Source organism: Monodelphis domestica, chromosome 7 (assembly GCF_027887165.1).
Source record: "Monodelphis domestica isolate mMonDom1 chromosome 7, mMonDom1.pri, whole genome shotgun sequence".
Classification (NCBI taxonomy): domain Eukaryota; kingdom Metazoa; phylum Chordata; class Mammalia; order Didelphimorphia; family Didelphidae; genus Monodelphis; species Monodelphis domestica.
The window spans coordinates 288,251,859-288,275,154 of NC_077233.1; the positions used below are offsets into that span (position 1 = coordinate 288,251,859).

Sequence of the window (23,296 nt, forward strand, 5' to 3'; positions counted from 1 at the left end):
TTTCTCACTATATTAAAGAAATATTCTACAATTCCATATGCAATCTCTAAGGGGGTTTGCCTTTTTGGAGGGGAAAAAGGAAAGATGTATCTAAAAAAATAAACCAATTTTAGAATTTGTGGAAGAGAACTTACATGCAGATTGCCAAAGTAGATAAAAATTACCATGATTAGCTATATCTATTGGGGAAAATTCATATAACTTGGATTTTTTAAATATTTGCTTTACTGAATAATGCCAATTAATGCAATAGATTTGGTTGTTCATGCTTCATAATGTTTAATTCCAGTGCTTAAATCGTTGTCCCATACCTTCAAAGCCATAAAATAATTGAAAGTATTTCACCCTGTTTTCTTATATTTTCAGTAAAACTATGCCTATTAAAGGCATTGATTTAAGAATATATTTAAATTTTGATTCAAGGGCATGAACTGTATGAGTTAGTCATGTAGGAACTTCTAAGATAGAAAAAACTCCTCTGATCTCATTGATTTATCAGGATGCCAAGATTTGAGAAGTTCTTTGGTTTAGCGTGCTCTGTTTAGACTGCAGTTCCTGGCACTTACCTTACATACCTCCTAAAATATTAAATCAGTCTACAAATGTGGCAGAGGAGAACAGTTTCTATGTGCCAAGCAAAATTTAGATATTTTAAATGGCTCAAGTGAACCCTGGATTATTTAGCCGAGAGATGACTTAAGGGGGACATGATTGTAGACCTGACATATTTTAAAGGAGGTCATATTGGGATATGGATTAAATTTAGTCTCCTCAACTTCAAAGGTCAAAAACAAGACCGATAAGTTTAGCTTTTGGGAGACATCTTTTCTCAGTATGAAAAGGAACCTCCTAATGATTAGAGGGTTATGGACTGGATTTGCCATTTCAGTGTTATAAGGAACTCCCAGGTGAAGAAATCCCCTCTTCCAATCTAAGTCTACCTCTTATGAGTATTGTCTAGAGCACAGAGAGATTAAGTGACTTGCCTATATACAGCCAGATGTGTCCGGCAGGATTTGAATTCAGGTCTTCCTATAGATAGCTCAGTAGATAGAACCCTGGACCTGAAGTCCTGAGATTTAATCTAGCCTCAAACACTATCTGTGTGACTCTGGGCACATCAGCTAACTACAGATACCAGTTTCCTGAACTGTAAAATGAAACTAATAAAAAGTATTTAACTCCCAGGGTTGTTGTGAGAATAAAATAAGATGACCTTTGTAAAGAGTTGCCTGGTGCTTGACACTAGTAAGTGCTCATAAATGCTTCTCTCTTTCCTTATTCCTTCCTCGCTTCTCTAAGCATTGCGGATGTTCCAGTAGTTGGCCACTGAGGTCCAGTCTTTATCCATCGTGCCAAGTCGTCCAAAAGTGGATACGTGTTTTCAGGTAGCCGCAAATATCCTGACTCTGGATGATGCTAGAAGGGCAGCCAGGCGGCTCAGTGGACAGAGAGCCAGACTGGGAGTCCGGAGGTCACCCCAGTCGCCCAGCCTTTGCCTTCTTTCCCCGTGGCGCCAGTATTTAGTGTCCGCTCTGAGATGGGATGTCAGGGTTTGCTTGGCACTGGATGAGCTTTCCATGTAACAAGGACTGTGGACTTGGAAGGTGAACAAACTCCCACTACTACTGAGGTCAGAGGAAAGACAAGGTTCAGGAGGAATGAAGTCAAGAGGGGAGAGAGAATAGAAAGCGAAGAGTGCGTGAGCCCAAGAACGGAGTCTAATGGCTGGGATTGCGAAGACCTAGCACAGTTATTGGTGATAATGAGATCACCTAACAAGATGAAATTCTTGGACCTTCGAGAGCTGGTGCCTTCCTGGGTGCTGCTCTGGCCGGGGTTCCTGGATCTGCAGTGGGCATCCTGGCCCCGTGATTGTGCAGAGCGGCTGCTGCTCTGAACCTGTATCCTGACATCGGGCTGGTCTCTCTTGCATTTTTCCTTCCCCTGAATGTGGCTCCTCTCCACTCTTTGCCTCCATAGAATTCCAGCAGTGGTTTTGTGCTGTGGGATGACGTGGAAGAGTTTTTAGTTGTTTCCCTTTGGCTTTCTGCATCATTGTTTCTTCTGGCACCGTTTTCGTGTGTTTGAAAAGGATTTCATCTCTAGGGCCCAACAACCACTGTTAGGGTGCTGCCTTGCTATTTCCCTACTTGCTTATGAATATGAATTCCCTATTTGTATGTTTTGTGCAGTCTTTTTCCAGGTCTAACATTATCTTTGGCGGAGAAAACTAGTAAAAAAAATCACGTTTTAACTGCCTATTAGTTTTCCATTCTTCTTACATATTCTTCCCTCTTAAGAATTCTGTGACAGCCACAGTGAGCTATTGGAGTCGTGTACATGAGTTGCGCGATCACTCTCCTTCTCCTGCCTTTTCTCTGACTGTCTCTTCAGATAGCTGGATTGCCTTCAAGACTCATCTCAGATCCTTCTTCAGGAAGCCTTCTTGTAGCCACGTCCATACAAAAGACGAAACGTGTGTCTGTTCGTGTGTGTGTAGGTATAGGTATACGTGTGTGTCTCCTTTTATTGAATCCTTAAGGCTCTCTAGATAAAAACTTCATGTTCCGACAGAAAATCAAGAGACCAAAGTTGCGGAGTAAGACATGGATAATGAGATCATTTAGTTTGCTTAACTATCCAGATTTACAATGACATGTTAATAATAAAACAATAAGAATCATGTTATATCTATAGTTATTCCTTAAATCTTGGGATAAAATACAATATTAATTAATGTTTTTAAGGAAAATATTTAAAAGTGCTCAGGCCTGTAAGAGAAGTGTCAGGAACACTTAAGTTTAGAATGAGCTGGGTTTGCTCATAAAAGCTGGAAAGAGTAATGGGAATTTTTTAAAAGTATTTTTGGAAAATAAAGAGAGATAAAACTGTTGCTTGGGTGACAGTGACAAAAAAAATTTGAAATACCTAAATAAAGTACAGTGATTTCAATAAATACTGCAATAAAGTACAATAAAAGCAAATGAAGACAGAAAGGCTGATGCTTTTTTAGGGAGGGAGATTATTTTAAATCCTCCTGGAAGAGAAAGTAAAGGGATTTGAATTGACTTCCATGAAATAAAGGATTTAAAATAGGAGGAAGACAAATTTGTACTTTAAGAAAATATCACTTTGCTATGTCAAAAATACAAGTATCTCACACTCTTAAAATTCTGTCATTTTGTGAAAATATAATTTCATTTTCTGTGTTTTGGGGGCCTTACCATTTCTAGTTTCTTGTCACTTTCTTATTTTCCCCATATTTCCAAATTAATCTCTCCCCTACTTGAAACAGTGGTTTATTTCCTGGAACAGAGAACAGAAAAATGAAAAAAAGTTGAGCTAAGTAAACCAACATATCTACGGAGTCTGATGCATTCTATGTTTTATGCCTGTATGTCCGTGTATTGAAGGAAAGAAAGTACATTTTTTATTTTCTTCATAAAGACAGTATTCATGATAGGAGCTGTGCCTTTGAACTGTTGCATTTCTTTACCCTGTGAAATAACCAACCGAATGAAAGAAGCAGGTTTGGTCACTCCTCAAGTTTGTAAAATCAAAAGTCTGGTGTCTGTCCTCTCAGGCCCTGAAGCAAGATGGCTACCCTCAGACCTGGAGCTTTCATAAAACACCATCTGACTGTGGATACATGTTGAAGTCAGATTTAGTGAAGTAAACAGCAAGGACTGGGTGAGGGTGGAGGGCCAAGGAGATCCCTAGGCTACTAAAACTAGGCTTCACCTACCTCTAAGAGACTTTCCCACATCTCGCTTCCTTTGCTTGCTGCTTTCCTCCCTGATGATCCTGATACCCCCCCAAAGTTCCCTGGCACTAGCTTTCCTAGTCGTTAGCCTCTCCAGAACCGTTTTTGGCAAAGGTATCGGATCACGGCGGCTAGATCAGGGTTGGCGATCAACACTGCCTGATCACCAGAGGTGGAGTTCAGGCCATCAAGCAGTCAGTCAGATCAGGGAATGGCTGGCAGGAGCCCATCAGGGTCACCAGGAAACACAAACCACAGACAGGATGTGAGGAGACCCCGTTCAGAAGCTGTGAACCTTCCCAGGGCTCCCAAACTTCTCCCCAGCAGTCCCTCTCTCAGAATTCCAAGAGAGACCCAGGACCGTCCTTTCTGCTTGCACTTGGCCAAATCCTGTATCTTCACCTCATCGCTCATCGCGCTCTTCTTTAGCTTTCACTCCGTTCTCGCACCTGGACCCCATTTCCCAGCATATTTGTTATCATGTACCCAGAGGCCCACCTTTGCACTGGAGTCATGGCGTATGAAGTAATTTGGAAGATTGTAAGAAGCTCTCGGTAGTATTCTTGGGCCTCTGTAATAGATACTGGCACATGAGCTACCATTAAGTCACACGCCTTTTTGCAAGTGCTTATTTCAAGCACGGTGCAATACAAGAAGAGTAAGAGCCCCCAAATCATTCTTTTTATCTTTATCAATATGAAAAAGAAAACAGCTTCGTTCATTATTTCTCCAGGCCTGGCCTATGAGTCATTTTCCATTTAGCTACTCCTTGCTTTTGTTTTCTGGTTTCATTTTTAGTTGGAATTGACAGTTCTTCTAGTATTCTATCTATTCAATCAAGAATATTTCACTTATAGATTATTATAAACGGAGTCACCAAAAAATGCAGAGCAGTGAGCTTATTGTTTGGGGGGTAACATGTGAATATTGGCGCATTCAAATGAAGTATGTGAGGATTGGCTCGGTCAGACCAAAGGCCAGTGGGGAACGGAGGGGGGAGTAGAAGCTCAGCTCCAGCTGTTGGAGGGCCCCTGACTTGTTGGTAGCTGAGAGGACAGAAACGAAGGCTCAACTAGGGCACTAGCCATATGAATGGAAAGCAGTGGGCTTGGCAGCTTTTTGGAAGTGGCAAAATGAGGGTGGTAGAGAAGACAGAGTTAGAGGTTATTCTGAAGTGACAAAACTGGGTGACTGGGAGACCGGTGACATCCTAATCCAAAATGGAGACTTTGGGAGTCAATTTTTGAGGAGGAATTGTGGTTGAGTTTGCTTAGGGCCTGTGCATGTTGGGTTTTAAGTGCTAAAAAGATCCAGCCTGCAGAGTAATGGAATACCCTTGACCTCATTTTGTGATACAGCATTGAAGTTCATGAGAGGTTAAAGCTGTTTAGTGCATTTCTAGAGAATTTGGTATTGGTCATTTTTCTTGGGAACCAGACCAAGTTAGGACTCTGCTGCCACTTCCTTCCTTAACTGATTTTACTCATAACACAAATATTTGCATAATGGTTTAAGCACTTTTAAATTACTCTGTTTGCCCTTCAGGGCTTAGCCACTGAGATGTTTTCTAGATCTGGTAGGAATTTGGAAGACAAGAAAGAGACAAATTACATTATGTGAATGAAATATGCCTCCCAATAAAAGGCCTTATTAGAGATAAAGAACTTTTATCTCTTTGTAATCCTTTAAATAGGAAATGTTTTGAGTCTATAGTTAAATAGAAAACCTTAGTGTTCTAAAAACTACTTGATGAAATGTCATCTTTAGAAAAAACACTCCTACATTTTAAAAAATACAATCAACCTTTTGCTGTCAATTTGTTCATAAGAAACAATAATTCCATTCAGTATATTCATAAAATATTCAGATTTTTACTGATTAATATGTTGAAGTCATCAAAACTCTATTCCTCGCTCTAGGGATTAAAAAACTCACATTGTAAATGATGTTATATTTTAATGATTTTTCTCAACAAGTTCTTGAGTATCTACTTTGCAAATTGCAGTATGCTGGTAAACACTGATGTTCCAGATGCTAACCTATGACATAATTCGAGTGTCTTGTAGGAGGAGAGCAAAATCTTTATTGCCTTTATTCATGATATAAGCCAAGAGGTATACATAACACAATACAGCTGCACAGTCAGTAATGTCAGAATACTTTAGAGACAGCAACCATCTAGGGCTAGAAAATCCTTCTGAATTGCTATGACTGAAACGTCTTAGCTTAGTTTGGCGAAGTTGATCTTCCAGGATCAAGCCTGCATTTCTTCTCAAGGACATCAGAACCGAACATGAAAAGATCTTAAAGACATTTTGATTACAATATAAAATATAAATTTTATTGTGCTTTTTGATACAGAAATGATGTGGCACCACGTTCTTCCTGGAAAATGTGTGACAGAAGTACTAAGTTGCTTTGTCTCTTTTTTATGGAACTATTTATTTGAGTTTCAAATTCAATAAATAGTTTAAGAAAACACTGTGTGTGTAAAATCTAATATTCTGTGAATGTTAAGTCTGATCATTTATATCACTATTTTTATATTCAAATGCAAAATTTAAATTTGAACCCCAATCTTCAACTTGTGAAATTTTAATTATAAAATAAAAAATTATAAGCTATTTTAAAAATTGGTTCAAGAAATCATATAATCTTTTATTTGGAAAATTCTTTGGCATTTTTATGAGAAAACAACTTTATTGAAGTCCCATCTGGTAGATCAGTTTTTTTGGAAATGGAAATTTTATTCTTACCAAAGAGAAACCATAATGAGATTCCCAGGTACAGAATATATCACAAAGATTTGGATCACAATAGGTATCTCATGAATTACTGCTACTCCTTTATTTCAGGGAAATCTGTTTCTCATGTCTTTTCCAGCCATTTAAGCCAAGAAAATTCTAAGCAACCAGCATTTTCTTGGCCCCTTAAAATTCCTTGGAACTTAAGGCTAGACCACATAGAATCTAATCCATATTAGTTTGGAAAGTACAAAATCACCTTATATGGACTATTTGCGTTATTTTACTAAATAACAAGACTAGACCTACTTGGATACTTCTAGAATCTGAATTGCCAGTATGTACACAACCTCCAAATAAATATTCAGGGCCATCCTTGAAAAATGACATTTTGCACCTTTTCATCATAAAGGATTTTTTTGGGAGGGGTCCAAACAGAGTTGCCCTACTTAGACGTGTTGATGTTTAGACTGTTTAATACTTGATAATTTGAGGAAATTGGAGAAGACAGAGGTCCTTGGGATAATGGCAGATAAATTTATATTTGTCATCACAAAATATTAGAGGTTTTGTACAGATGACTTGAGCCCAACCCCCTTGTTTTGCATTTGAGGAAATAGAAACCTGAAGAGGTATTGTGTAAGTGACTAAACCTTATTTTAAACCCAATCCTGACTTCAAATGTATTGCTCATTTGACTGCTTAAGTATAATTTTTGCATAGAAGCAACTGAATTATACCAGAGTTGAGGGACAAGATCATTCTTCCTGGATCTTGTTATTTAATTTAGAGAATGTTAGTGAATTAAAAAGAGTTCAGTACCATAATAATTTTCATTGACATTCACAGTATGGTATATCAGAGAAAGAACAATGTCAATCAGTGTAAGTCAAGAGATCTCATTTCTGGTCTTGGCCAAACTGGATTTCACTCCCCTCATTTCTGAAATGAGGGGGTTGGAGTAAATGATACCACCCTTTGTCAAATCTTAAATTCTGATTTTTAACTTTTCAAGTTTTACATTTAAAATGTTCAATTTGTGAAGATGTACATTAAAACTTTATAAAGATGACTTTTGCCTATAAAATGGATTTAATGTTTTAAAAGTTTATCAAAATATTTTTAAAATTCTATCATAGTACCAGGTCTTGAGCTAAATTGAATTCAGGTACACAAGGAAATACAAATACAAGGTAGAAAGGAAAAAAAAAAATATATATATATATATAGCCCATTTGTAAAGAAAACATTTTTTAATCAATGAATTCTCAGCATGAGTTAACAGTAGGAATTCTGACCTAGGAGTATGACTTCTGGACCTAACTACCAAATTTGGCATGCTCGTACACATACATATATACATACATATGGAGTATATGTGTATATTAACCATTGAGGGAGGAATGGCTTTAAACAAGTCATTTCATTCCTTGGAGCTTCAATTTTTTCATCTGTCAAAGAAACAGCATGATCTATGGCAGGGAAAACGAGACGTGAATGTGTGAAATCTGGTTTTTAATCCCAGCTGTACTATTTGTGACCTTGGGGAAACAAATATTTATTAAGCACCTCCTATATTCCCTCCACTGTGCCAGGTGCTAGGGATATACTTACAGAGAATGAAAGAGTCATACATAGTATACACACAAAGTAGTTCAATACAAAGGAGTTTGGAGGGCAGGCACCTTCACAAGACATTAAAAGATAATTCTTACTTTAACATAAAGAAATCTGCATTCCAAAAACCCCCCCCACGTTACCATTACTATATAGTATTCTGTGCACTCTGTCTCCTCTCCTGCTCCTCTGCCAGATTCTTCCCAGTCATCCCCCCCAAAAAAATACCCTAAACTGTAATCATGTCCATGTGTCTGTCTGTGTGTCCGTGTCCATATCCTATCTGTGTCACCCCTGACTTCTACTTCTCTGTTACAGCCAGTTCCCCCTTCCTCCTTCCCATGTTCTTAAATCCGCCAGGCAAATTTAAATTACTTAATTTGAATTTGAATTGAAGTCTACTTATATAACATGCCTGTATATGAAGTAGCAATGAAGAAGTTCATTCCAGGCAAGTACAAGCAGTTATTAAAAACCTAAATGCTAAGCACTTTGCTAGTGTCTGGGATTAAAAAAAAATGTAAATAGTTCTTGCCCTCAAGGTTACATTCTGCCAGAGCATATTATTGATTAAAATATTTTCTACAGTTTTATGTAGTTCCCTGTTGATTTTCTGACACACATAGGATCTTTTCATGCTTACATTATAGAACCAAAAGATTCAGAAGATATTTATTCTAGGTTATTTGATAAGAATGTGTTACATAAAAAGTACATGTAAATGTTCCTTAATGGTTAAATTTTTGTAGATCATTTTTCAAAAAGAACAAGCATTTCTAACCATGTAAACTTAGTTTTTAAACTTTTAAAACTTTTTTTTAAAAAGTATAACTTTTTATTGACAAAATAAGTCTTCCCAGAAAGTTGTATGTAAACAAAATTTCCTTAGATTCTCTAATGTCCTCATAGTAATTATTCTTTCTACTTGTGAAGATATTAATTTATCCATGTCTTCTCATACATTTTCCCTTGAGGATATGTCCAATGGGCTAGGGCCCTTCCCTTACGTTTGTTTTTTTAACATTTCATGGGTAATAACTAAAACATTTCTTTTCTGATTATCCTTTTCCTTGTTAATATCTTTTTCAGTGATACTAAATATGAGGCATGTTTCATAATCTGCAGCTTACTGTACCACTTACACATAACAAGTATCTCTCCATTTTCCTTTGGGTTACCTATAATTTTGTTTTTGTAGATACTGTTGTTGGTATTCCTTGACTTGCAACAACATTATATTATATTATTATACATATTATAAATTATAAATTAAATAACTTTAACTGGACTAGAAAAACTTAGGTTCAAAGGATCCTAGAAGATTCTTAGCAATGTGAATGAATTAGTACCCCCCCATAATTTATTTATTAGTTATACACAGAAACATACACAAATAGAGATTTGAGTATGGAGGTTTTTTTGGTTTGTTTTTTAAAAATTGGTAGTTTTTAAACTGAGGCCATTATGATAAAAACCTAATTCAACTAGGAAAAGTAAGCTATTTGTTTTATGATTCTTTTACAGGATGTAAAACCTGATGAAGTAACTAAAACTGCTCTCGATGATGATATCAACTTTGAAAAAATCTGCAAAAAGGTGAATTCACATTATAGAATCTTTCATTTCATCCCCTTTGTTAATTTGATTTACATGTTGATGACATCTTTTCACTGCCTTTTTTTAATAAGGTGATCAAGAAAATACATTTATCTCTTTTTCCTTTTGAGACATATTCTGTGAAAAAGATTTTAGAGATAATGTAGGCATTTTAAAACTCAACTTCAGTATAGTGCTAATGTTCTTAATAGCTAGTTAAATTTTATATAATCTTAAACATATAAGTAAATGTGAGTCAGTTTATGAAAAAGCCACTATTGCTTAAAAGGAATTGAACCAAATTATATTTGTATTCAAATAAAGGAAAATACCTTTTCCTTCTCAGTTTTTCACTTCTTGTAAGAGTAAAATTTAGGGGTGATTGACTGAATATATTATACTAGAGGTCACCAAGGATTAATTCAATCCCAATAAAATACTCAAGTCAGTTTGGGATTTTTATGGTGGTTTAATTACAATAGAGGGAAGAAATTAAGAAGAAGAGAGAAATAGGAAAGAGAATTTAAACTGCTCCAGCCTGGGCTGAGCCAGGCAGGAGTTCAGAGGCCTTGGCCAAGGGGCCTTCTCAATCTAGCTCAGCTACCAGACACGAGGCCTTCTCCGAGATGAGGGGTCTCCTAGGAGGATAGCTCTTTAGGAGGTAAAGGAAAGGAGGAATCAGCCTAACCCACTCACCAAGCACTCTTAAGAATGCTGTCACGAGCTCCCCACACTGCCAAACCCAACATCTCCATGAGAGAGAGCGCCCGGAGAGAGGAAGTGATGTGAAATATATAGACAGTTCTTTACATCACTTCCTGCATCTCACATGTACCAATGGTAGCTTAAACTGGACTTAGGACAGCCCAGGGATTTGTCAGTTGTTTCTTATTCGTCACTTACTAGCACATGTGGTCCTAGGCCATCTTACTCGCAGTTAATCCTTAAGTGGGGCTGTCGACATTCCTTGGTTGCTAACTGTCTAAGACTAAGCAGGGGGGAATCTAAAATTCACATTCTTCCTCTCTTCAACTTTTTGTCATAATTGTTGCACATCATTCTCTACCTGACAAATGTAAAAAGGAAAGTGTTAAATTCCCTCTAAAAGACCTGAGTATTTAAAATGTCACTTTTAAACTGAGGTAGAGTTGGGAAAAAATTTGGTCAACTAGGAAAAGTAAACTTCTATAGTTCTTACACAGAACACAGTTTGATGAAGTAGAATTTGTTTTTGACAATTGTCTCCCCATTTGAGACCAGTTTTGCCACGGACTTAACTATGTGACTTTGGGAAAATCATTTTATTTCTGCACCTAGGTTTTGTCACTTTGATTAGTTATTTTATTATTCATGTTCTTTCCCTCCCCCCTCCCGGAGCTGATGAGCAGTTCCATGTATCATTGTTCAAAACCTAGGTTTCCTCACTTTGGCAACTACTTTTATTCTTTTTATATACATTATGCCAGACACCAAGCACCAAAATGCTCCTTGGCATGCCATGATACGATTATTGAAATTCTTTTTGAAATAGCAGTGTTTGGATTTTTTTTTAATTACTGAATTCATCATTTGGTTAGATGGTGGTAAGGATGGGAATCAGCTCTGGAAATGAACCACTCTGATCACTACTAATGCAACATTTTAGGCTTTAAAAGTATAGTATAGGTTTTTGTTTTTCCCCTGGAGTGGATAATTCCAAGAAACTTGAACTATTTTTATATTTCCACCCCAAAAAGATATTAGGCTTTTGTTAGTCATGGAATAATGGGGGCTTTGAGGACTCCCAAATTTTGTAGAGTCCTCTAAAACAAAGGTACCAAGAGAATGCAAAGGTAGGATGGCTAGGATTGTGTTTATAGTGTAATACATTATTCTTTGAATTAGGAAATGAGCTATTCCACAAAAATCTTTTTAAGGTGACTTTACCAAACTTCCTCTCTTAATCATCCAAATCAGTTCTACATTTTGTTTAACTCTTTTGATTATAACTTTTTATAAAATATATACATCCCTGTAATGATTACACAAGTCGTTATTGTGAACATGATTTTATTTTGCTATGCTGTAGTACAGTGATGCTCCAAGTTGCTGCTGAATTCTGTTAGGGGTTTGTTTCTTTGCAGTTAGACTCAAAGGAATTTTCTTTGAGTAAAGCAAATGAGAAAAACAATGATTGGGTGAATAGAAAAACTTGTTTTTAGCACTGACTTAGCACATGCTGAATTTGTAACCCTGCCAAGTCACTTAACCTCTCACGGGCCATAATACACTGAAACTATAAATTGCAGAAACGTTGCTTATCTTCATCCTTGTCTCAATTCTTGAACTTGAGCTTTCTGCCACACTGTTAATAACTTCTCATTGCTACTCTCTTCTTTCTAGATTTTTGTGATCACTTCTCTTTCCTGGTTCTCCTTCCACATACTTGACTGCTCCGTTTCTGTTTCTTGGATTTTCATCTAGTTTTTGTATATCCCCTCCCAGGTTTTGCCCTTTGTCCCCTTCTCTTCTCCTTTTTATACTATTTTCATTTGATTGTCTCATCAGCTACTATGTTACAAAGATTATCTCCATGGCAGTAAATCTGAGATCTAACCTTTCTCCTGACCTTCAGTCTCACATCTGCAACTGTCTGTTATATCTTTGAATGAATGTCCTTTAGAAATCTTAAACTCAACCTACCCCAAATGAAATTCATTATCCATAACTCATTATAAATCTGACCTAAACACTCTCCTTTTTTGTAATTTTCCTTTTACTCTAGAGACTTGTTGGAGAACCTTTTGGGTACCCCATGCCATGCTCCACCAACCCTCCCAAACTGTGTACCTGTGTCCACTCCATTGTGTGCCATGTCTCGCCCTCCAAATGAATGCCCCTCCCCTGACTTTGTGTAGTGCCCCACACACTCCTGTGTTCAGGAGGCAGGACTACAGGCTGGGGATTGACCTGCTCCAGCCAGAGGTGAGGTGGGCACAGCCATGTTGCTGCTCCAGTTGGTGGCAGTAACGGAGGTAGGGTGCCATGGCTGTACTCCAAGGACTGGCCTTAATCAACCCCAGAGATGGTGGAGGGAAGATAGAATGCCTCACCCCTTGCAATTAGGGGTGGGGCCAGGCTCCCGGCTGGCCAAATCAGGGGGACCTGTGTATGCCCACAGAAAGGTCTCTGCATGCCATCTTTGGCATGTGTGCCATAGGTTCACTATCACTATCACTATAGAGGGGATACCACCATCTTCCTCAGTTACCTAGGCTTGAAATCTGGATGGCATCCTATACTCCTTCAAAGGCCTCTGACTCTATTCCATTAAGATATGAGTTGTCCTGTCCTTTTCTTTCAACCTTTGTAACCTCTGTTTATACTCTTTTGATTCTTCATTGCTGCCATTCTGATACAGGCCATTATCCCTTGACTCCTAGACTATTGCCGTAGATTCTTAGTTGATCTCCTTACCTTAAACCTCTCCCCACTTCAATCCATCTTCTACTTAACTATCAAATTTAATTTCTTTTTTAAGTTCCTGAAACACTTAATTTAAAAATGGAGCTATAAATACATAACAAAATAATATAGATGATAAATATAACCGAAATAATTAAGGAGAATAATGTATTCCTACAAAATAATAATGTAATAAAAGACCAAATGCTTATCACTGAACAAAAATTTTGTAAGTTGAAAAAACCTTGGCATTCTAAAAAGCAGTATTTTTCTAAGAAAATATTTATATGCCATTTCCATATAGTTAAGATTTTAGTGTACATTTTTAAAATTTTATTTTTATTATATACTTAGTAACCACCCCAAGATCACCAGAAAACATTTAACTAAACAAATGCATAAAAAGATTTTGTGCAAAACCAAGAATTCCACTTTGTTTAAAATATGTAAATTATGTATTTATGCTAATATAAATAACCTGCTTTTGAATTCATTTTGGATTTTTTTCCTTGGATACTTCTTGATTTTGTGACTTTTTAAAAAAACATATCATCTTGGTATGTATTACTCTTATTCTCTTTTCATCTCTTCACATGTTTTCTTTGTATTTCTAATACTTGTGATTTTTAATATCATCAAAAATCATTACATTCAAATATCAAAAACTATTCAGCTATTTCTCCCATTTGTGTTATTTTGTCATAACAATCTAAGCTTCCATGAATATTTTCATACATACCCAGCTTTTTACCCTCTCAATAATGACTATAGGGCAGTGATGATGAACCTTTTACAGATGGAGTGCCAAGCCCTCCGCTCTGCCCCCCAGACTGCATACTGTGCCCTTATCCCCTATGCACTCTCATTGGGCTGGTGGGCTGAGGGGGGGTGGGGTGAAAAAATGTCATCAGGCATGGTGGAGAGGGGGAGGGCAACAGCTTTACCCAAGTCCCTCTGCCTTTCTAGTAGTGAACTCTGGGGATAGTGGGTGAGGAAGGAGAGGAACCAACTGCCCACAGAGAACTCTTTGCATGCCATCTTTGGCACCTGTGCCCCATAGGTTCACCATTACTGCTTTAGGACCTAAACAAGGTCATTAAGTATGAACAGCTTTGCATTTCTTACTATATTTTTCCATCTTGTTTTCTCCAAACAAACAAATAAATTCACAGCTGCTCCAGGCAATGTAATATTAGGCCTGTTTCTCCATGTTCCCATCGGCATTTAATTTGATCACGTTAGCCCATCTGATTCTCAGTTATGATTCTGTGTTACCAGGACCATATTTTGCTAGATTGGATCTTAGGCAGCAGGGACACTCTATTGCTAGCTCCATATGCTTTCCAAAATAAATCTTTCCAGCTTGGTCATGGAATTTTTGTTCTAGTGCCACAACCCCTCAGAGATGCAAGATTACCCTCCACGATATGATGAATATTAAAGTAAGACGTAGGCAAAATATTTCATTCTCTCTAAGCCATTGTTGTCCCACCAGAAGCTATGTTCGGATTATGTTTGTGCTCAGATTTAGAAATTGAATTTCTCAAAGCACATGTCTGACCATATCATCTCTCTAAAGTAAACTCCAGTGCCTTCCTGTTTCCTCAGGGAAAAAATACAAAGTTACCTGTTGGCTTTTAAAGCCTTTCAAAACTTTCCCCCCCCTTGCCTTTTCAAATTTCTTACACCTTGCTCTCCATCATATGTTATGTGATCTATGACACCAACTTATTTCATATTCTAATTTACCCTTGATGCTCTAATTCCTGGGTTTTCACTGAAAGCTATTGCCAGTTTCTTATTCCAGGCTATTTCCTATGCCAGGAACACTCCCTTTTTATCTCTTGACCCTTGACCTTCCTGTTTTCCTTCAAGTCTTTCTCAAAAAGCCTTTCTCATCCTCCTTAATCTTAATGCCTTTCCTCTGAGACTTTCTCCAATTCATCCTGTATATATCTTGTTTGTACATCTCCATCCCGCCCCACCCTGAGACCCCCCAAAAAGTTTATGAATTTTGTACAAGTACTTTATGGAAATCTGACTGCCTACAAGCCTTTTTGGCTTGCTTCCAGGTTCTGTGTTATGAGTAATTAAGTTTGAACATAGTGACCTATGAAGCTATGTATTGCTCCATCTTGTGTATATCTGTTTGGACCAAGGTCCAACTTATTTTCAAGTTAAATTTAAAATGTAGCAACTCTTAAATTCATGATTTCTTAATTTTTATTTTTATTCTCATTAGAATTGACAGAATTATGGAGGTCACAAAGTAGAAAAGGAGTCTACACAGAGTAAAGAATTTCCTTTCAATTCTCAGTTATCTTTTATCTCAGCTTAAATATAGTGATCTGTAGTGGAAAGAGTTTGGGACTTAATTACCTTCTTATAAAGTTCTTCATCCTTTGCTAATAAGATAAACTACTTTCATTACTTGTTGCTATCAGCATTCCTATGTCTAGCAGCCTCCACATCTTTGTGGTTCCTATCTAATTTGTTGCTTCCAAAATGTCCTTAGACAAGTAGTCACCTGACCTCTATGGATCTCAATTTCTTCACTTGAAAAATGAAGGGATTAGAATAGACGGCCTCTAAGGGTCCATCCAACTTTAACTTCATTATGTTATATTCTTAACTGTAAAGAATGGCCTATATATACTTTTTGAAATCTGGATGTGTGATTCCATTGATCTAAGAAGTTCCCTACAGGGCGACCCACTCTATAAAAACCCACTCTATAAAAAAAAAGATTTGCAACTGTTCCGAATTTTAGAATCTTAAAGAATTGTATAAGACACTTGTATATCTAGGATATGTAAGAGATTAAACTTGAATCCAAGCTAGGTCACTCAGTGGCTAGAGCCCTAGAACTAGAGTCAAAAGACCTGAATTCAGATGTAGCCTCAAATACTCACTGGTTTGTGACCTTGGGCAAGTCATTTCACCTCTTGTTTGCTTTGATCTACTGGAGAGGGAACTGACAAAGCACTCCAACACACCCCATGGACAGCATTAGCAGGCCGTGGTCCACAGGGTCACAGAAGAGCCAGAACTGCACAGTATTCTTGACTGAAGTTGATTTTATCCTCTTTGTGCCATGATGCAATAAGCTATCTGAAAGAAAACATCCAGGGTTTATTTTTTCTATTCATAGGTTTGATTGATGGTAAAGAAGTTATGTTTTTAGTTTATGTTTTAATGTTAAGTATTAGTTTTACATAGGAAACATAAACATCAGCCATTTTGAAACTTTTTTAAATACAAAAATTATATTTTCCTTTACTACCACTTTTACTTCCATAAATCTTGAAATATCACTTGTCCTAAGGTGATGACATTTCATAATAGTAATTTCCCTGGAATGATTATATTTTTAGTATATGAATTTGAAAAGATTGAGATGTGTAATAGTAATTTAAAAGTATATTGTTCCCTTTTAAACATTTTAAGTAAGATCTGATTATGATAAAAATAAAGATTATTTACTTATATTCCTTACCAGTCTCCTACTCCATCCTGCCAAACATTCCACACATTAGATTAAGTTAAATTTAATCTCAAATTGGCACCGTGGTTTTGAAGGATTTTAGGGAATAGTGGCTACTATGTGACTGAGCAGTTGAAGGGTAGATAGATGGATTAGTGTGAGGTGGTATGGATAATCTGACCCACCTGGAAGGCAGTCGATGAGGGCTGTCCTTGCTTAGACCTGCCATATGCTGTAACGTGGAATAAAAAAGGTGGACTCCCGCAGGCTTCAGCTCCTAAACACTGTTTCTGGCCCACAGATTATAACTGTGTGCTAAAACGGTCATATCAAGCCTCAGTTACAAAAGATGCGATTATAAGAGGGAGCCACGTAGAATGGTGAGTGGCCAACCTAGTTTGGGATGTCTGGGAACCATCGGTAATCTCTGGGCCACGAACGTTTTTATCTTTGGCTGTCTAACGTGCCTGCTTGCCAGCACCACTACTGCCTATCGCTGTGCCTTGATAGTAAATCCCTTTTACATAGCTCCGTTGGGTACTCGGGAGTAAGGGATGACTTGAATAAAAACGACTTTATGATGTTTTAAAATCAGGAGAGCAGGATTCGGGGATGCTTGTCCCGAGCATCGATGATGGGTGTCACAAAAATCACATGAGCAATGCAGAACATTGTGACTCGTACCAGATGAGGCTCAGCGCCCCCAGCAGAACACGGGGCTGCAGACTGGGGGGGGCAGATCAAAAGATAAAGCTGGTTCTCTGATCTTTCAACCAGAGGCAGAAAGGTGTTAGTGGTGGTTATTCAGAGACTGCCCCTAAATTGCGCATGTTCACCTCGACCAAGCTTTTATCCCTTTCCTTAGTCTTGTTTAAGTTGCCGTCACCTTTACCACAGGGCTCCTGAAATTTATGAGTTTAATAGAAAAAAGACGAGTTCTCAAACGAGGGTATCTGATTGGCTCCTCATCTCGGGCCTAAACAGTTAGATCTTGAGTTTCAACAGAGAAAGATGGCCAAATCCAATAAAAAGTACAACTGCAGAATATGGAGATTTACAGAAAGATCAGCGCAAAGGTCTGAGAGGCCAACTCCTAGGTTGCAGGAGGGCTATCACTTGAATCCTCAGGAGAGTACCAAGGGGCTGAAGGAAACCTAGGGTGATTCATAGACAAAATAGTCATGTTTCAGAGTGCCGTGACCTAATGTTTTAGACTTTGAAGGTTTTTAGAATTAAAGCGTTGGAGGAGGAGAACAATGTGCCATCACGTGTAAGTGGGCAAAGAAATTTTATTTGGTTAAAGTAGTAAAATAGTTTTTTCCTTGTTTTTATTGCCACGCAAAACACACTTTTATATTGGTCGTTGTTGTAACATACTCACACATAACCAAAACCCCACAATAAAACCATAATTACACTGATGTGAGAGACAGACAACTCCAGCCGTTCTTTCTCTGGAGGTCGATTACAATTTCCGTCATCAGTCCTTCAGGATTGTCCCATTGCTGAGAGTACCCAAGTTTTCACAGATAATCATCATACAATATTGCTGTTGTTGTGTACAGTGTTCTCCCATTTCTGCTCATTTTGCTCTGCAAATATATAGCTTTCTGGCTGGTAAAAGAATTTTTAGAGTCAGATTGTTGCTTGAAATATCACATGAACTACTCTGGTGATATTATTTTAGCAACAATAAAATATTCATAAAGCATAGGAATCATTCACTTTTTTAAAAATGAAACTTGGGACCTATTCACTTGAAATAAAATACTAAATATTTATTACATCCAGCCCTTGCACTTAAAAGCTATTGTTCTCATAAGAGGATTCATGATATTATACATTTTAAACTCATTTGAGCAATATCAGTACCAGTGCTTTATTTTGTTATAATTAACAACAGTATAATTAATATCTAGTGGATAGAACTCCCATGCTAGAGTCAGGAAGACCTGAGTTCAAATCCAGCCTCGTATACTTAATAGCTGTGTGACCTTGGACAAATTACTTAATCCTGTTTTTCTCAAGTTTCTTCATCTCTAAAATGAGCTGGAGAAGGAGATGGCAAACCACTCCTGTGTCTTTGCCAAGATAATCCCAAAAGGGGTCACAAAGAGTTAGACATTACTGAGATAACTGAACTACAAATTAACAAGTTGATTATATATTCACATAATTCCTGAAACTGAACATAAATCCACTTAAATTCCAACTTGGCAATTCTTTCAACACAGTGCCTACTCTGTAGTCTTCATTTTATTCTGAAATTTTGTCTAATGACTTGCTTTAATCAGTGAAAGTAACAATACCTTATCAATTCTTCCCTTTTATCCTCAAGGTCTAAAAGATAGCATCAAGAAAACTTTTCTGCCAGACTCATGGATTAAGAGACCTATTTTTAAATTAACTGTCTTGGTCCTTTGAAGCATTGAAACATAATTGCATATATAAGATTTTTTTTCCTTTCTATAAAAATTCTTCTTAAACTATAAGCTGAAGAAAATAAATAGTATTATGCTTTTACTAAACACAATTTTGCTTTAGCAAAATTAAACTTATTTGAAAAAAGAATGATTACTCTTTCCTACTTTGAACTTATGTGTAATGGAAGTGATCCTAAATGAAAACCAGTTTCTTTTGAATTTCCATGGCAAACATCATGTGTAAACTTCAAATAAAGAAAGCTGTAATTTCCCCTCGGCTTACACCTTAAAAGTTCACTCAAGGGGGTATATGATTGGGGACGTAGACCCTAAATGATCATCCTAGTGCAAACATCAACAACATGCAAATAGGTTCTGATCAAGGATGCATGTAAAACCCAGTGGAATTGCAGGTCGGCTACAGGAAGGGGTGGGGGCAGGGGAGGGAGGGAGGGAAAGAATATGATTCTTGTCACCGAGGAATAATATTCTAAACTGACTAAATAAACAAAAAAGTTCACTCAAGGATCCAATGATACTCTAAGTTATACTTGCTTTATTTTATGTATATTTCTTTGAAATATAACAGCCTAGAAATTCTGCAAAAAGCTTATGCCTGTCTTCCTATCAAACTTACTTTTTGGTAGTTTGTGATTTTAACAACTTCTGAAGGTATCTGACTAGAATTAAAGAAAATTAGTTCACAGTTTTCTGTGGTAAAGAGGTAGCATAATATAATGGAAAATGAACTTCATAAAATATAAGAACTTTACATAAATTAAGAAATAGAAGAGTAAGAAAAAGTCAAATATCAGGCAAGTCTTATCTAAACTATATAGGGAAATTGTGTGTGTGTGTGTGTGTTTCCTCAAACTTAAGTTGTTAAAGGACATATTTCTCCAACTATAAATTTCACATGAAAGTGTACTCCAAATCTGTAGAAGTATAAAAAATTAAATTAAAACAATTTTAAGGTTTCATCTAATACCTTGCAAACACTAGCAAAGGTGAAAAAGATGACAATAATGTTGGAAAACAGTCACACTCATGACCTTTGGAGCATCTCTCAGTTACACCCTCTTCCCTTTTTGAATACTGCCACCCCTCTTGTAGGCCTTTGTCTTTTAATGTTTGTAATACCATATCTTTACTTCATAATCATATCTTCTGATGCTTGAATGATCTTGACTTTATGTTGAAGGTCTGGGCTTTATCTTTGACTTCATGAGGAATTTCCGTTTTGAAGTTTCAGGATATGATCTGTGAATTCTTTCTATTTACCCGTTAACTCTTGTCCTATCAGAGTTTGGCAATTTTCACATACAATTTATTAAAATGTGACATCCAAACTTTCTGAGGGGTCATGGTTTTTAGGGAATCTGATAGTTCTTAAATTATCTCTCTTCAATCTGTTTTCTAGGCTATTTTTTCTGTTACAGATATACCATTAGGTTTTCTGGTTTTTAAAAAAATTCTTTATTTTTTTCTAATTCTTTTTTTTTTTAACCCAACCCTTAACTTCTGTCTTAGAATTGATACCAAGAATGGGTTCCAAAGCCAAAGAGCAATACAGACTAGGCAATTGGAGTTCCAACTTATCCAGGGTCACACAGCTAAGGAATTGTCAGAGGTCAGATTTGAACCCAAGACCTCCCTTCTTTACCTCTGATTTTGTTCTAATTTTTGAAGTCTCCTGGAACCATTGATTTCTATTTTTTGTTTTCTCATTTTTATGGACTCCATTGCTTAGGTAAGATTTTCTATCTTATGTTTTAAACTATCTACTCTCCTTCCAGTTCTCTTGTAAAGAACTAAAAAAGGGGCTCTGAAAAGCCCTGACATATTTGTGGCCAAGTTAGTTTTTTTTTTCTCCAAGGGTCTACTTTTAGTTGTGTAATTACTTTTTTTTTTCTGGGTTAGACTCTTAGGTATCTGCAGCTATACTATTTCTTTCTATTGAATGATGTTTTCTATTTACTCCTATCGCCAGCTTCAGTTATTCAGTGGGGTTATTGTGTCAAGTTTTAGTATTTGTTGTTGTGCTCTTCTGAGATTGTTTGGCCATCTCTTAATTAGATGTATGAGAAGTCCAGAAGTTCTCTTATATCTGCATTTAATGAAAGAACCATGTCTAGAGCAATTGTATATTAATCAGAAAGCATATATTAGTTGCTATCTATGTGTTAGATATTGTGCTAACCTCTGAGATTCAGAGAAAGGCAAAAAACCATTGCTTTGTTTTAAAAATTAATAGTAGTGAATTTAACTTCGTAATGTCAATGAATTTGTGGTCTCATTGATGTATTCTTGATACAGATTATTGTTACCCATTTTAGGCTTTTTTCATCCTTTGCTATTCTTGTTCAGGTCTTCCCATAAATGCACCATACAGTCTCTATTCTAGAAGCCATGCTCTTGTTCTTATAATAGTAGCTCAGTGGCACAGTGGATAAAGCTCTAGCCTTGAAGACCCTGGGATAGCCATATAACATCTCTCAACCTCCGTTTTTTTGTCTATGAAATGGAGATGATAAGAATAACACCTACCTCACAGGATTGTTGTGAGAACCAAATGAGAATATATGTAAAGTGTTTTGCAAAGTATAAAGTGCTATAGACATGGACAATTATTATTATCTTATTGGATCACATAATAGGTACTTTAATTCTATTATACACTACCAAAGGAGATAATTGAGGAAATCATTTAAATAGTGCTACTTATTAAAGAAAAAATAAAATTCAATAAAATTTCTGTATTTTTTAAAAAAAGATACAAACAAAACCAAATATATAAACTAGAAAAATGACATAATGAAGTAAACTTCATTCAAATGCTTTGTTGCCTTTTTATGGCATGTTGAATCACTGATTTTTATTCCAGTCAGAAAAATTATATCTTAATGTCTTATTTTTTTAATGTTTCAGTTTAAGATAGATAATTGAACTTCATGAAAAATAATAAGAGAGATTTTGTTTTTGTATTTATGTGTGTGTGTGTGTGTGTATAGATTTTTTTTCATAATACCTTGGTGGTCATATACATTTCTCTCCAGTAGACTTTCTAGAAACACTCTTACCCTGAAGAATTACCTGCTGTTGTGAACAAAGTAAAATAACACATGCTGACAGCTAAATACAAAGAATTCTGAAAGTTCATAATTTACCCATATGACAATATTAGCTTTCCTTTGCTATATATGCCATGTTAGTTAATGTTTGTAATAAGGGACAATTATGATTGGTAATTGATAACTAAAGATCAGGCTGTTATCTTCTTTTTTCCTCCCTTCCTCCCTTCTTTTAGCCTCCTTTCTTCTCTCCTCCCCCATCCTTCTTCCCTCTTCTAAATCAACTCAGAATGAATTTATGTCTCAAATGAAATACTCTTTCTCTTCTTTATCTTAAGTTAGGGGTTTATTTGGGCAAACCAGGAAAGGATAAGGAATGGAAGGAAAGAGGATTTTGGGGTTTCCCTAATACTAAGATGAATCTTAGGTTGAAGGATGGTGGAATATGATTCATTTGGGAGAAATGACTGATAGGTCTGGGAGTTCAGTCATTATCACAATGAGCAAGTCAGAGAGAGAGCTGGATTTTGTCCTTCTTTCTTCTGTCTTCAAAGCCAAAGACCTCTTCAGGCTTCAGTCTCCAAGTCAAGAGAAAATAGCCTTCTTCCCTCTTTCAAGCTAAAAGTTCCAGCCATCAGTTGATCTGCCTCCAACTGCTCTTTCCTGGTCACATTCCAAATCAGAATGCTCTCCTTTGAATGACAGGTCATCAGTTTCAACTGCTACAAACTCCTACAAAATCATTCTCAATTTCTCATTTCCAAATGTTTTTATTTAAACTAGCCCAGTATTCAAAAAAAATTACCCATATGTCTCATTATAGTTCGTATATGCATGCCATTAGCACCTTTTTTCCCCCAGAATTAAAAACTTCCCCTTTTCCAGTTTCCATTACATTTTCTAGTGTAGGGTCATATTTTTTCTAAAGTCTTTAGTAACTCTTTGCTATGAAAATAGCTTTGATGGGGTCCTAAGTTAATCCTTCTCTGCTTTATGATTTTAGACAAGATCACTTCACAACTCAACCTCATTTACCTCTTCTGAAAATGCATATATTGGACCAAATTATCTCCGCATTTTCTTCTCAATCTTAAGTTCTTTAATGCTGAGTTTCTGAGTACTTAACACTTTCTTTGGAAAGGAATAGATTT

The 23,296-nt window shown here is 36.6% G+C and overlaps 1 protein-coding gene across 3 annotated transcripts in view; it reads left to right on the plus strand.

Moving 5' to 3' along the window:
* The window catches only part of SRFBP1 (serum response factor binding protein 1), a 98,055-nt gene that overhangs the window by 53,017 nt on the left and 21,742 nt on the right, over positions 1–23,296 (plus strand). For 2 of the 3 annotated variants that reach the window (XM_007497832.3, XM_016423746.2), the window contains one exon: positions 9,652–9,723. The exons of the other annotated variant lie outside the window; for it this stretch is intronic. In XM_007497832.3, the coding sequence (XP_007497894.1) occupies positions 9,652–9,723 (72 nt within the window). The remainder of the gene's footprint in view (positions 1–9,651; positions 9,724–23,296) is intronic. 3 annotated transcript variants of the gene reach the window in all.